The sequence below is a fragment of the Anolis sagrei genome, chromosome 5, assembly GCF_037176765.1.
Source record: "Anolis sagrei isolate rAnoSag1 chromosome 5, rAnoSag1.mat, whole genome shotgun sequence".
In the NCBI taxonomy this organism is placed as follows: Eukaryota; Metazoa; Chordata; class Lepidosauria; order Squamata; family Dactyloidae; genus Anolis; species Anolis sagrei.
This window is the reverse complement of record NC_090025.1, coordinates 67,461,276-67,476,237: the sequence shown is the minus strand read 5'-3', so window position 1 is coordinate 67,476,237 and position 14,962 is coordinate 67,461,276. Positions and strand designations below refer to the sequence as shown.

Here is a 14,962-nt window from a genome sequence, read left to right as displayed (position 1 = left end):
GTGTTGGACTCTTAACCCCTCCCCCCCCCCCACTCCAGCTACAGACCTGCCATAACTACATCATATAAATCTTATAAGGTTTGGTGAGGCGCTAGAGCTCTCTTGCTGAGAATTTGAGTCATTACCCCTTCCTAACGTACAGATCTCAAAACTCTATAGGATGGCACCATGGGAGTTATAGTAGAATATAGTTGTGTTGGGTTAAGGGCCCTAAGAAGACCCATTTTGAAACTACTTGTAGTCAAAAATCGTCACCTCTCTAGCTTAAACAATACAGACTTCTAGAAAAATAAGTAGATATTGCTTCTAACAAAACTTGATGTATAATACTATACTCCCAACATTTCACAGATGAATACTGGGAGACATGTGATCTAGATGTCAACAATGATTAATGAGGAAGAGCACACAGGCTAGGAGAGGCTGCAGCAGGTTGCTTTTGCCTAAGGGCCCGTCTCCATTTCCAGCCATTGCAATAAGTTGGGGACGAAGGGGTGAAAGAGGAGGAGGAGAGAAAAACTGGGACATTTTAAAAGCATCTGAGACTGATCAGGGCTGTCCCTGCCAAATCAGAATAGTTAGTTTGCAGTATCAGAAAACCTGCTTTCTTTATACCAGTCCTTCAGTTTGTGTGCGTATGTATGTGTGCCTCTGTGCCTGCAGATAAAGGAAAGAATCAGAGAGAGCCTGGTGGGATTATGCTCAATCCCCTGCAGATGTGAAACTACTAAGAGGTTTATATTTCTGATGTTAAATTGAGTCAGTCTTGAAAATAGGTGGCTGTGAAGTGAGGTCTCTCTGCTCATAATTTGCTATAGCACGCAAGTGAAATTTTCTCATCCCTGGAAAGTGAAGGATAGGCTACATAGATTGTTTTCCCACAGAGAATAAGGACTGGGAGAGAAGCTGGCGAACACAAAGTTAGGAGTAAAATAAAACCCACCATCTCGAATATTCTTGACTTTATAGATGAACGGTTCAAATTCTCAGGTTCTCAGCTTGGGAGTGATCATGGACTCATCGCTGAGCCTGTAACCCCAGGTTTCGATGGTGACCAGGGGAATTTTTGCACAATTAAAGCTTGTGCACCAGTTGTGTCCATACCTTGGGAAGTCAGACTTGGCCACAGTAGTCCATGCTCTGGTTGCATCCCATATAGACTACTGCAACACACCCTATGTGGGGTTGCCTTTGAAGACTGTTTGGAAGCTTCGATTGGTCCAACGGAAGCTGTGCCATTGCGCCTGGGGTCTATAGATCTTAGTGAAAGAAACATGGATGTGACATCTCTCTCCAGGGGATTGCTTCTTGCCCTCCTTTAGAGAACTGGAACTTCCAAGGATCAAGACACTACAGATAACTCAAAATAGGCTTTATTGTTCACAATGAGTTATCTTCCTTAGGCATAAACTTGATATTCAAAAGGGGTAAAGGAAACATACGTTACAGTCTTTGGAGTCTTGGGTCCAAGGAGTTTTGCAGCTGAGAAGCTTTCCAAGTTCCCTCTTTCTCAATAGCTGTGAAAGCCTGAGCATTCACAACCCCAGTCCAATGACCTATATTGAAGGCCAAAGTCTTCCTCTTTATGCCAGAGGACTGGTTTGAGTGCACTTAAGATTCCGCAACGTTGTCCAGGTGAGCTGGATATGAAGAATGAATCTTAAGAGTACAAACATAAGAATTGGTGAAGAGAGATGACTTAGCTGAGGGCTTTTGGAGCTAAGCTTTTCTCACGTCCATCTGCTGAGATGTTTGATGGTAGAATGAAAAGAGAGCCCTGCCCTCCTCCCCAGGAAGGGGGGGGAGTCAAACAATTAAGCAGGGTAGGCAATTCAACAGATGCAAACAACATTGATAGAAAGCAATAGATAGCCAAACAATTCAACTATACATTCACATACAAGTGGGGCCAGACGTGCCATCACAGAAGCACAAAACCCCCTTGGTATGCCAGCTCCACTGGCTGCCAGTCTCCTACCTTGGAAGTTAAGATTGTTGAGGGAGGCTCTGCTCTCAATTCCACCACCTTTGCAAGTGTGACTAGTGGGGACGAGAGACAGGGCCTTCTCGGTGATGGCCCCTTGGCTCTGTAACTCCCTCCTCAACAAAATTAGATCAGCGCCTTCCCTTTTGGCCTTCAGAAAAAAAGTAAAAACTTGGCTACAGGACCAAGCCTTTGGGCAGTAAGCAATACAAGAACGATCAGGGATTATGTGGAATAGATACGATATTTGGCCTGGACTACAATTGCTGGATTATGTGATTTTAATTGTTTATATTGATATATTTTTAATTCCACATTTTATTATTCAATGATGGCATGTCTTATGATTTAATAGATAATTGTATATTATTATCGTTATGTTAGGTTTCTGTATGTGAGGCAATACATTTTGCCATAATTATGTTGGAAATCACTTTGAGTCCCCCACTGGGGTGAGAAAAGCGGTATAAAAATCTTCCTTAATTGTGAAAATCCACCCAACCTTGGGAAGTCACAGTCTTTCAAACTTAGAAAGGCAAACCTCTTCTGAACAAATCTTATTGTTTTTTTAAACACACACATACACACACACAATAGATTTGCCATAAGTCAAAAATTAGGCACACAACAACAGCAAATTGTTGTCATCAGTTCACTCAAAGCATTGCAAAATCTTCACAGTTTACCCAAACGATTGTGTTTGTCAACTTTTGTATGGGTGACAACATAAGCTCACGCAGGAATGTTTCTTTCTATATACAGTTATTTTGCCAAAAATGATATTCAGGGGTTTTTTTTTCCAAAACCATTACTGTTTAGAACCAAAGTGCCACCTAGTGACAAATGAATGAAAAGATACTTGGACACAGAGGAAAAAAAACTCATACTCAATCCTCAAGACATTTTAATATGTGATTTAGATGTGCTCCTCACCCCTTAGTGAACTTCTTATATTTCTCCCCATACGGAGGTGTCATTCTTGAGCTCATCAAAAAATTGAAATCCACTCTGTACCTGCTGTTAGCTTTAATGGGATATTCCCCAATTAGAGTTTCTCTGCAGGAAGGAAAAGCCTCATGGGCTATGCTATTCCACAGAAAATCACTCTGTATTATATTCAGACACATGGGGCATCATTGTGTTACTACTTAAATGCACAAATGTCCTATAGAACTAGATAGCTGAGTGGAAATGATTCAATTAGAATTTTAAGACCAGAGAACAAACATTACAAAGCTGCATAAATATATTTCATTCCCCCTCCAATCTCTTTCTCACATATACACAGTTTTCCATTCCGGTTTCATTATTCATCATTATTTATAAAAATGTTTGCGTTGACTGTAGCAGGCAGAAAAACACATCTCTTATCGGTTGATGGCATTATAAATTATTTCTGTGGAAAGGAGAAAAGCCGTCAACACAGGCAAGTCTTCTTGGAGGAATGAAAAAGTACTCTTCTGCAAAATGCCATGTATTGTGGGAAACGGAAATAGCAGGGGATGTGTTGGAAAGCAAGCATTGCTTAATCAAAGTTCTAGTTATAGTATTACCAGCGGCTAGTGACCTTAGGCCTTGTTCTTATCACAAAATATTCCACAGAAATCTCAGTAATGGGGAAGGAAGGGCTTTGTTATTTTGAAGCTGCAGTCTTCTACTGGTAGGCTTATTCCAAATGTAGATTTTTTAAAAATTCTTATATACTCAACATGGACCCTGAGGCTTTTCTGCCTCAATTTTTTTTCACATTGATATTTGTTGCATGAGATCCGACCTGTTTCTCAAGTCTTTTCATTCTGAGGGCATCAGATTCCTCCACTACCATGATAAGTTATTAATGGGATAGTACATTTCTTCATTCAGGTTTTTGTCCTATGGGACTGCTATAATAACAACATTCCACTCCCTGACATCTTCCTTTCACCCATGCAGCTGAGAAATCACTAAGACAGAGTAGACCGTTCACACAGACATGGATATTAGCTATGTAATGTGTTTCTAAAACAAAAACATAAGAATGGCTTGTCCCATCTGAAATTTGAGAGTTTGGATTAGTGTTAGATAGTTAATTTTTGGGTGACACACTGCACTGCCATTATGTTCCATTCTTCTGAAACCTTCTTCAGTTAGTTGAAGAGAAACAGTTAAGACAGATCATGTTTAGCTAGTTATAATTAATTAACTTTTCGATTAAACCACAGACATTGAAGGAGACCATGAGATTTATAGAGGATGCCATGGAAGCTGTTACTATGTGTCTTGTTGTTGTTGTTCATTCGTTCAGTCATTTCTGACTCTTCGTGACTTCATGGACCAGTCCACGCCAGAGCTCCCTGTCAGTCGTCACCACCCCCGGCTCCTTCAAGGTCAATCCAGTCACTTCAAGGATGCCATCCATCCATCTTGCCCTTGGTTGGCCCCTCTTCCTTTTTCCTTCCATTTTCCCCAGCATCATTGTCTTCCCTAAGCTTTTTCTCATGATGTGGCCAAAGGACTTCATCTTGGCCTCTACTATGTGTCTCAGGGGAGAATATTTTGTCATTATCACTTTCAAAACCATGATTTTTGTTCTTTTAAAGATGCCTTCCCCAACTGAAAACTTTTCCCTAAAGGGTGGCAGTTAGCCCTAGCTCGCACTGTTAGCCCTAGCTCCTGCCAACCTAGCAGTCCAAAACATGCAAATGTGATTAGATAAATAGGTACAACCTCAATGGGAAGCTAATAAAAGGTTCCCATGCAGCCATGCCAGCAATACGACCAGGAGGTGTCTATGGACAACAGGCTCCTCAGCTTGGAAATGGAAAAACAGCATCTCCCCATGGCTATTGAGCACAGTCTCCAGAAGCCAGAAATGAAAGAGGAAGCCTTTACTTTTTTTCTGTGTATTTGTGTGTCATTGTTATTTCACTGTATTAAAGGCATTGAATGTTTGCCTATCTGTGTATGTTGTAATCTTCTCTGAGTTCCCTCAGGGAGATAGAGCAGAATATAAACAAAGTGTTGTTGTTGTTGTTGTTGTTGTTGTTGTTGTTGTTGTTGTTCCCTACATGGACAGTAGAACCCAAAATCTGTTGAACTAGGAATGATGGGAGTCCAACATCTCTTGGGACTATAAGGTGGGGAAAGGCTTTCCTAAAGCCTGGGATCTCATCTTACAACCACTTCAATTCCATTTGTCAAACATCTGCATCTCTCTTTGTTTTTTCCACCCTCATCAACATGTACATTTCATTCATTTTTCAAATGCTTTCATTGTTAAAGTTTAACAAGTAGTGTTCTATTTCAGTTAGAGGACGCTCATAACCACAAATACAGCAATCTGGCAAATTGGTCAATGAAGCAAGGATAGAGAATTCTGAAAATTATATTTTTGAGAGTTCTAATTATATGAAGAATATTTTTTTTCTGCACAACTATATCACTATTCAACTTGTATGTGATGTGCGAGGCTTGACGAATGCAAGGCTGGGGTGAAAATTGCTGGAAGAAACATTAACAACCTTAGATATGCAGATGACACCACTTTGATGTCCGAAAGCGAGAAGGAGCTGAGGAGCCTTTTAATCAAGGTGAAAGAAGAAATTGCAAAAGCTGGGTTGCAGCTAAACATACAAAACTCCAAGATTATGGCAACAAGAATAACTGACAACTGGGAAATAGAGGGAGAAAACATGGAGGCAGTGACAGACTTTGTATTTCTAGGTGCAAAGATTACTGCAGACCCAGACTGCAGCCAGGAAATCAGGAGACACTTACTTCTTGGGAGAAGACCAATGACCAATCTTAATAAAATATTGAAGAGTAGAGACATCACACTGGCAACAAAGATCCACATAGTAAATGCAATGGTATTCCCCATAGTCACCTACAGATGTGAGAGCTGGACCATAAGGAAGGCTGAGCGAAGGAAGATAGATGCTTTTGAACTGTGTACTTTGGCCACAGCATGAGAAGACAGGAAAGCTTAGAGAAGACAATTATGCTGGGGAAAACGGAAGGAAAAAAGGAAGAGAGGCTGACCAAGGGCAAGATGGATGGTATCCTTGAAATGACTGGATTGACCTTGAAGGAGCTGAGGGAGGTGACAGCTGACAGGGAGCTCTGGAGTGGGCTGGTTCATGAGGTCACGAAGAGTCGGAAATGACTGAACGAATGAACAACATATCACTATTTGCTTTCTGGAGCCCCTGGTGGCACAGTGGGTTAAACCTCTGTGCTGGCAGGACTGAAGACCGACAGGTCGCAGGTTCGAATCCAGCGAGAGGCAGATGAGCTCTCTCTACCAGCTCCAGCTCCTCAAGTGGGGAGAGAAGCCTCCCACAAGGATGATAAAACATCAAACCATCTGGGTGTCCCCTGGGCAACGTTCTTGCAGACGGCCAATTCTTTCACACCAGAAGCAACTTGCAGTTTCTCAAGTCTCTCCTGACACGACAAAAAAAAATGCTTTCTGCCATTCCACTCCCAATAAAGTAGGCAGTCTGCAAACATCAGTGATATAACATAAGTTTTGCACTAAGGAATTGGGGATCTGACGTTTTAATAATTACATAAATAAGGCTAAATACCTGAAAAGTATCAAATCCTGTCTGATTTTGGAAGCCAAGCATGATTAGCCCTGGTTAGTACTTGAATGGAAGTCAATCAATGCTGTTGGCTATATTTCAAAGGATGAACTTGGCAAACCAGCTCTGAGTATTTGTTGGCTAAGAAAACCATATGAAATTCATGGGGTGACAGTATGTTAACAGGTGACCTGAAGTCATGGACACATATCTAACAAACTCATCCCAAGCTTATTTTCCCAACACAGTACAGAGAGAAGGACATTCACCCCGAAAAAGTATACATTCACTAATTCACTAAAGCATATTTTAGCTCAAGAGTTAATTGAGGAATCTAGCGAGTTAGGAGGACTTACTAGAGAAATCTAGTGAAATAATTATTTAATGAGTTCATTCACAAGTCAATTCCAAGTGGTTCACAAAACATTTAGGACACAATTTAGGATTTGTTTTTCAATTAATCTCTTCCAAACTAGTTTATAGAGACCCTTGTGGAATTCAGCATTTCTAAATTCCAAAGCAAACTGACCTGATCTGCACTTCATGTAGTAACATATAAATCAAAATGGCATTATTCTTTGTATTTTGTACATCTATGTATACTTTTGCACCCTAGTACTGGAACACCCTTTCACTCAGCACCACACCAGAGTCCAGTGATCCAATAAAATAATGTTTTTAAAGAAAGTATATAGAAAGAGGGGAAAAAAAACAAATCCAAAAGAGAAAGGCTGGATATAAAATGCAATACACAAGAGAAGCCAGAGTTCAGTAGCAGTAATCCAAAAATGCCAGGTTAACCACCAAAACCAAGGAATCTAAGAACACAAAATTAATCCACAGTCCAGGAACAGTAAAACAGGAATGTCTCCAAGGTAAATTATCCAAAGTTATATTGGCATAACCAAGAACATGAAAAAGGAATCTTGAGAATATGGGAACCATGAACTTGGAAGCATGAACAGGAGACCAATTCCCATTAGCAATGTTGTCTCCTCTGAAGGGTCTGAAGCCAAGCCACTTAATTTAAGCCCGTCCAGGCACCCATGACATCATATCTAACACATCTGGACATCAATGTCTTATCTCAAATCCTCTGGGAATATCTTAGTTTGCCTGCTTTTCACACCCTGTGTTCTCAGGTCTACGCTCCCTTGAAATCTTCTTCTTCCCAAGGCCTTTTCTCAAGGAAACTAGTATTTTCATTTTCCCCTGTTGCCTGGAACAAGCTGAGAAATTAAAAACATCAGCTTCCCCTTAACCCTCGCAGACTCCTCACTTGAAAGCCCATCACCCCCTCATCTTCTGAACATTCAGAAAAATCCTCTGATGCTTGTCAGACTACAACACATATTGCAATAAGCACTTCACAATTGTTTTTTAAATCTATCAAAATGTGTCTTTACAATATTTAATTGAAGATAGAATACACCCCTATGGTTAAATTTTCTGCGGAAATGAGTGAGAGAAAATTTCAAGCGATTTTCATTTTTAAAAATGGCAGATTTAATGTAGAAAATGAGACAGAATGGGTTGAGGAATGAACAAGTTTGAAACTGACATTGAGATGAAATTTACCATGGTCAGTCCATTCCTTGTCACAGAACATCACTAAGAATTATGAGGTTTTTTCTAGAATCCAGTCATTATACTCTGCCACGTTTGTGTAAACGCCTGGTTGTCCTGGGCGAGCACACCCCTCACCCCAGCTTGTAATGCCAGCCAAATACCACTTGTTCTGGTATTTACACGACAGAGGACCACCTGAGTCTCCCTAGAATGAAGGAAGAAAAAGTACACAGATTCTCAGTTTACAGAGAAAAGAACAAGATAGACAAAACTGAATGTGAAAAAGATAACCAAAAGAGAAATCATCTTTCTAGTACACATATCACAGGAGAGGAAGAACCATGTTGTTTATATGAAAACACACCTATTCAACAGAAAATTGAGGAGCTCATTGCATCTTATTTGTGTAGCATCTCCTATTGCCTCACTCTCCAGGATGCTATGCCTTGAAGGATCATAATCTAGAATCTAAGTCCTGTTTCTGAAAGCAAAACCTGAACCCATCACCTGTGCATGAACACCCTTGAGTTTTAGCTTCCAAAGCATAGTTCTACTGTAAAAGATTGGTCATAAAAACTTAGATACAATAAAGCTGTCTTCAAGGAGCCACTAGATTCTTTAGTTTTTCAATCTGACAAACTGGCATGGCTACTATCACCAGAAATATTGCTTTATCTACTTACTGAGGACCTCATCACATTGAGGTCGACATGGCGGGTGATAGCGGGGGGGGGGGGGGGTCACCATGCAGCATGCCTTTACTCAATATTGTTAGCTTGATTGCTATACTATAGGAGCATAGGTATGGCATTTATTAATGGTGACTTCCTATCAGTTAGGATTTTCTTTCACATTCTCTCTCCTTCCTATCTCACTTAACCTGTAGTCATTTTTCTCCCTGCCCCCCCCTACCATTAGTCTATGTGTTTGATTATGCATAAGTAATTTCAAATTAAAGTATAAATGTTCTAGTAAGAAGACCATGCTTATCGTATTCGCTACTATATATTTTTGGTGGGTAGCATGGGACTGGTTACTATTCAGTTTCTGCCTTGCCAATTGATTGCTCTGCTAAAGTGATTCACTATTTGTCATATTTCCCAAGACATCTTTCTACCATTTGAAGAAATTGTTCAGTAAAGTGTTTCACAAAGCCAGATCAAAAGCAATTAGACCATTATCAGTTCAGAAATGTTATACCAGGGATAAGTCTGAGTTTCAGGGCGCTCAGTCAAAGAATGATATCACATTAGCATTTTGAAGTGAGGGCTCCTTTCCTATAGTGTGACAGTCTCTTACAGAATTCTGGGAAATGTAGTTTATGGTGGGGCCTTTGGAATTCTCAGCCAGAGAGGTCTCAGCTTCCCCATACTACATTTCCCAGAATTCTGCAGGAGGCAAGAAAATAGGAGCCCCTGTTTTAGAATGCTAATGTGATGAGGTCCTAAGTCGAATGCCCTATCTACCACAGCACAAATATTTAGGGGCTTTTTTGTCTCATCTACAGAATTTAATGCAAATCTCCATCAGCCATATTTAATAGCAGTGCTGAATTCCCAAAGCATCAGCATAATCACTTCTATGTGTCCAAAACAGAGTTTGGAGAAGCTAGACCCAGAATTCTGGGAATTATAAACTAAAGAGGGCCCAAATTGCACATGTTGTAAATTCACTTTGAAAAGCAAAATAGAAAGACAATATGACAATGGCATGCTAGCATTTTTCTGAAATCAGAATTAAGTTCCATTTCTGGTTTCCATTTTTCATTCTTTGAAGGGTTTTTGTGATACAGGAAGCACTGCATATTGATTAAAGTAATGGAAACCTTGGGGAAACACCATTCTCCATTTTAATGCCCCTCATTTTTTACATGGGGAGATATTAAAGAAATACGAGGAAACTGTGGACTATAGTCGAAGTTTTTCTAGCTCACATAAGGTTACATTTGCACTATCCCCACCCCAATGCAGAGCCATGGGCAGGTCCATTACCAGAAAAAAAATTCGGGGGAGGGGTTGAATTTTTTTTAGCAAACCATGAGAAGTAGTTCCATAACACAAAATCATTTAAATAGTATGATTGATTCTATATTTTATATAAACTTGATTAAATCAATTTTCTCATCTCCTTCATGGGAGGCTTCAAATCCCTCCCATGCCTTGTCAAAATTTGCTTGAGATAGTGCTTGCAGTTCTGGAGGGACTTGTTTAATTTTTGCTTCTCATAGAGTTAGCAGAGGGATTTGGTTAACCAGTTAAATTCATGAGAAAACCGGGGGTTTTTTAACCTGAAAATTTGAGGGGGGGTGAACCCCTAATCCCCCCCCCCTCCGGCTACAGCTCAGGCAATGGAAATGGCAGAAGTGAGAGGCTGTGTGCATGTAAGGAAACAATATCTGATAGAAATCCTCACCAAACTACAATGCTCATGATGTTTTGGCAGCTAAACTATTTTTAAATAAATGTTTGTAGCATGCATAGGCACCGAGCCACACGTAAGACGTCATTACCTTACAAGCATCCTTTCCACCTTCTGTGTAACCAGCACACAGCATCTTGTCAGTTATTCTATGATTTTGATATCGCGTCTGGCATTCTTGATTTGATATTAGGGGGATCTTGAGTTTTTGTAGTATGTCATGTACTTGACCTAATATGAAACAAAACAGCTATAAAATATGATGACATAGGAGGACATAAAGCAAGATGGTTAAAGATAGTGGAAGACAAAATGGTATGCTAGCTCAATAATTCCAAAACTCCCTGCTAGGAAAACACCAAGATTCTTTTGAGTTTTAACCCCATCCACCCCACTGCTTTAGAATTGCATGGTTCACCTACTTGGATGTGTCTAAGGAACTCATCAGAAGCTGTGTTCCCTCAGTTTCTATACACTTAAAAAACTGAATCCCATGGGGCGTCATCAGACAACACAAGAGCATTCTGCAGGTTGCACGTGTGACTCCATTTTTAAAGTGTATAGAAATGGGAAGTTTTAAAGCCAGGAAGAAATTGACTTCAGTGGTCTCCATGCACATAGAAACGCTAAATGCAGATGGGATGTGAAGGACTGTGTTTCTCCATCTTCAATCTGTTAAGTTGATGGGTCATTTAGAAATGGGAGGCAGTTATCCCATGTGATGGGGGTGAGTAAATTCTTGAGTTCCTTTAAGACATAATGTCATGGAACAACACACAAAGAAAATGATTCCAAATGCTCCACATGCCCCCCCCCCCCCAAATTGTGGGATGAGGTCATTACTCAATTTACATAATCAGATCTTAGAGTGAGATACAATCAATGAAAATATTAAGAATGGGCAATACATGGTTCTAAATTGTTCTAAAGTACTTAACAAAACTAGGGACCACTGGTGCTTTGCTTCTACAGTGCTGCTAAAGTTCTGGTGGTGAAAATTTCAAAACTCTAACAAAACTTTCAAAATTTCATTATAAATTACAGTTTCTAATTGGTTGTGTCATAAAAATCACTAATAATGAAATAATAATAAAATTTGGAAAGTTTTGTAAGAGATCTGAAATTTTCATCACCAGAACTTTAGCAACACTGTAGAAGCAAAGAACCAGCAGCCTCTAGTTTTGTAAATACTTTAGAACCATTTAGAACCATGGATTGCCCATGCCTAGAAAAGATATTTAAACAATTTAAATCAATGCTGTTTAAACTGGTACTACTCACATTGGCTGCCAATCTGTGGTGCGTTTCCAGAAAACTATGCTAATGCAGTTATAAAATGGCACAAATCTGGTACTAGTCTCTGACACTTTGGTGAGAAAAATTACTCGTAGCTTGCACAGCATTGGTTTAAGCCATTTGATTATTTCAACTCAAACAGAATCAAGTCCAGTGTCGAACAGATAAAAACCAAGGCATGATGACATTGGGCCCAGGTGCTTGGGTGAACAGTAAGGATGGAAACAATATTTTTGAAATATTCAAAACATAGCTGGAAAACATCTTTCTTGGATGTTGGGGAACCCAAAAGAGGTACAGGTTTGTTTGTGAACTATCAGTTCACGTTTTGTTTGTGAACTATCACATTATTTGCACAAAGCAATATTTTCTGTGCAAAAAACTATTTTGTCTGAATTTTATGCAGAATAAATCCTAAATGACAACATTTTTACATAGTAATTTTTTTCCATTGAAATATTATTCATTCGTGTGATTTTTGTACAGAAGAAATCCAAACTGCAGATATTCTCAAATATAGTTTTGTTTTCAAACCTCTGTTCACAGTGGGAAGAATATTGCTAAAATGAAAAAAGCTGCCTTCAGTCCCTACATTGAGAGAAAGGGGGTTAAAAATGAAGCGATGAAAATCATATCCTGTGGGCCAATCATGTTCCAGACAGGTGTCATTTAGCTTGGATGGAGTTTGAATGAGGTCATCTTGATGCAATCCAAATACCTTTCCCTGTTCCTCAGTTAAAAGCAAACTGATGTTTTGAGTTTTTCTCTTTGAGCCACATCAGAGGAAGAAAGGATAAGGTAATGATTGTGAGGTTCAAGGCTCATGCCTATAGAGCTAAACTATCACTTGGATTCTGATTCGTTGGTACCTTTTCCAACTTCTGAGCACAACACCATAGGTGGGAAGCCCAATTATTGAGAGAATAACAATGGTACCTATAGATAATATATATTTATTCTTCACCCCACTTCCTGTGGATGAATAGATGAGTAATGTGGCAAATAACACATTTCCTTATTATAAAATCTACTTATGGATTTAAGACTTTCTTATTCTCCAGCTATAAAAGCATTTATCTCACATTGCTCTATCATTTGCAAAGACAACTATGTTGGTTACTAAGTATAATTTTTCAATACCTCTCTCTTTTGTGTAACCCCATCCAGTCACCCAGCACTCGGTGTACTTTGTGTTCATTTCTTCAGTCGGCAAGCACAGAGGTTGCTGTAAGACTAAAAGAAATAGATAGCAGTGGGAAGGTTTTTATTTTTAAAATACATCATATTCCTATTGGAACACCAATCCTTTCTTTTCCTTTTCTTGGCATGAAATGCAGACAGCCCCAGATTATGAACAAGATAGGTTCTGTAGGTTTGTATGTTGGTCGATACATTTTTCAAGTATAATTCTAGCCAAAAACATTTTGTTTTGTTTTGAATATTATAGGGAAGTGTTAACCCCCCTGTAATGTTTGTTTTGCTGTCTGTGCCATCACACCCAAATGCTATAACGTTAAAACTAAGATATGCTTCTCTCTTTATCTGGGCGAACTGCTGGGGGTCTTTCTTTGAAGCAATAACTCAATACTTTCAGCAATTGATGCCAGTCAAGATATAAACATCAACAAAATATTTATTTCTAAAGTCCTTGGCAGACTTGGCACAGTTTTATAAAGTTACAACACAGTCAATTTGGGAAACCATAGAGATGTTCTTTCCTTTTTCTTCAGTTACTGAGGTAACCTTTCTCCAAATGGTAGAAAGAATCCTGAGATATTTCACCCTAATCCTGAGCTTTCTATGGTTAGAAAGAACAGGTCTTCCCCTATCTAAGCACAAGGTCAGTTCTGGAGATAAAGTAATGCTCAATAGTACTCAATAACTATTTATCTATTTCTCAATAACTCAATTACACAATTACTATCTCAATATCTTAATATATCTCTCTATAACTCAATAGCTTTCTTCAATAACTATAGTATCTCAATAAGCTTCTCTTTATCTCAGTTGCCTTTCTTAATAACTCAATCGTACTCACAATGGGTTTTTCAGAGCTCCCTGCCTGACCAACAGCACATCTGAGGTTCTTTTCTCTACTAAAGGAGGCAGGGGAGATTCCAAAATGGAGATCTCAACCCCAGGAAAAAGGGGCGGACTCCAAACACAAAGATATACTTTCTAAACCAATAACTGCAGAGGGACTGCAGCCTGGCTTTCCAGACACTGATACTGTTTAACTTCCAGGATGCTGCTGGGTCTATAGCAACCCTGGGGAAATGCAAAGGAATGCTATCCCGTTCAACTAAAGGGCAATGTAAATCATGCTCCTGGAAGATGGAACACTGTCTATGCCCCTGTTCAGAAGATTTCACCTCATTTTCTGTCCCTGTGACAATTGGATTGTCAACATATTGGGCTATTGTGGAAACAAGGATTGGTGCTAAAGCTTCCATGGAGACACTTTTTCCCCATGATAACTTATAGAAATGATTTTTTTCCTTCCTAGGAGTAGATTTCCTCTCCTTCCTGTTGTCTTACCCTGTTTGTAACTACGAATCATGTATAACCTGAATGTTTGTGACTTGGGGACCGCCTGTAATAGATAGTTAAAGCTAGTACCATCCACTAATATTAGTTTCAGAGATAGTAATACTGAATTCCTTAAGACAACATTAAGGATTTTGTAATATGTGTAAAAATTCCACCTACCACTGAAGTTCATAGGTCGGTCAAGTTTCAGTAATGCAATGTCATATCCCGCTTCTGAAATCCTATACTTAGAATGAACTATAATTTCTTGGACTTTGAAAACAGAGGTATCTTGTTTTATTTCTGATTGTCTCAAAATGCCAGTATAAATACGCCAAATTTCAGGAACCTGAAGGCTAAGGAGAGGAACAAAAAAGATTTGGGTGAAACACCATGTGTATGGCTGTTTTGTACTACCTGGATAAAATATCAAAATAGCCAGTCCAAATATAAGTACCACTCTGCTTTCGCTTGTATTTTACCTTTGCTATTTACTCTTTTCATTTATAGTCTTGTGGGATCTAGTTCATCTATGTTATGCCCCCAATATCTCAGGACCTAAATTAAGATTTTCAGTCCTCAGGAGGAGAGAAGGGAATCT

General features: G+C 39.3%; 1 protein-coding gene across 1 annotated transcript in view; it reads right to left on the bottom strand.

Moving 5' to 3' along the window:
- Positions 1–8,031: 8,031 nt before the first annotated feature.
- KLKB1 (kallikrein B1) overlaps positions 8,032–14,962 on the bottom strand; it is a 36,064-nt gene continuing 29,133 nt past the window's right edge. Inside the window, exons 12-15 of the mRNA XM_060778600.2 lie at positions 14,542–14,717; positions 12,973–13,065; positions 10,628–10,767; positions 8,032–8,323 (exon numbers count right to left, since the gene is read on the bottom strand). Of these exons, the coding sequence (XP_060634583.2) occupies positions 8,168–8,323; positions 10,628–10,767; positions 12,973–13,065; positions 14,542–14,717 (565 nt within the window). The 3' untranslated portion in view covers positions 8,032–8,167. The remainder of the gene's footprint in view (positions 8,324–10,627; positions 10,768–12,972; positions 13,066–14,541; positions 14,718–14,962) is intronic.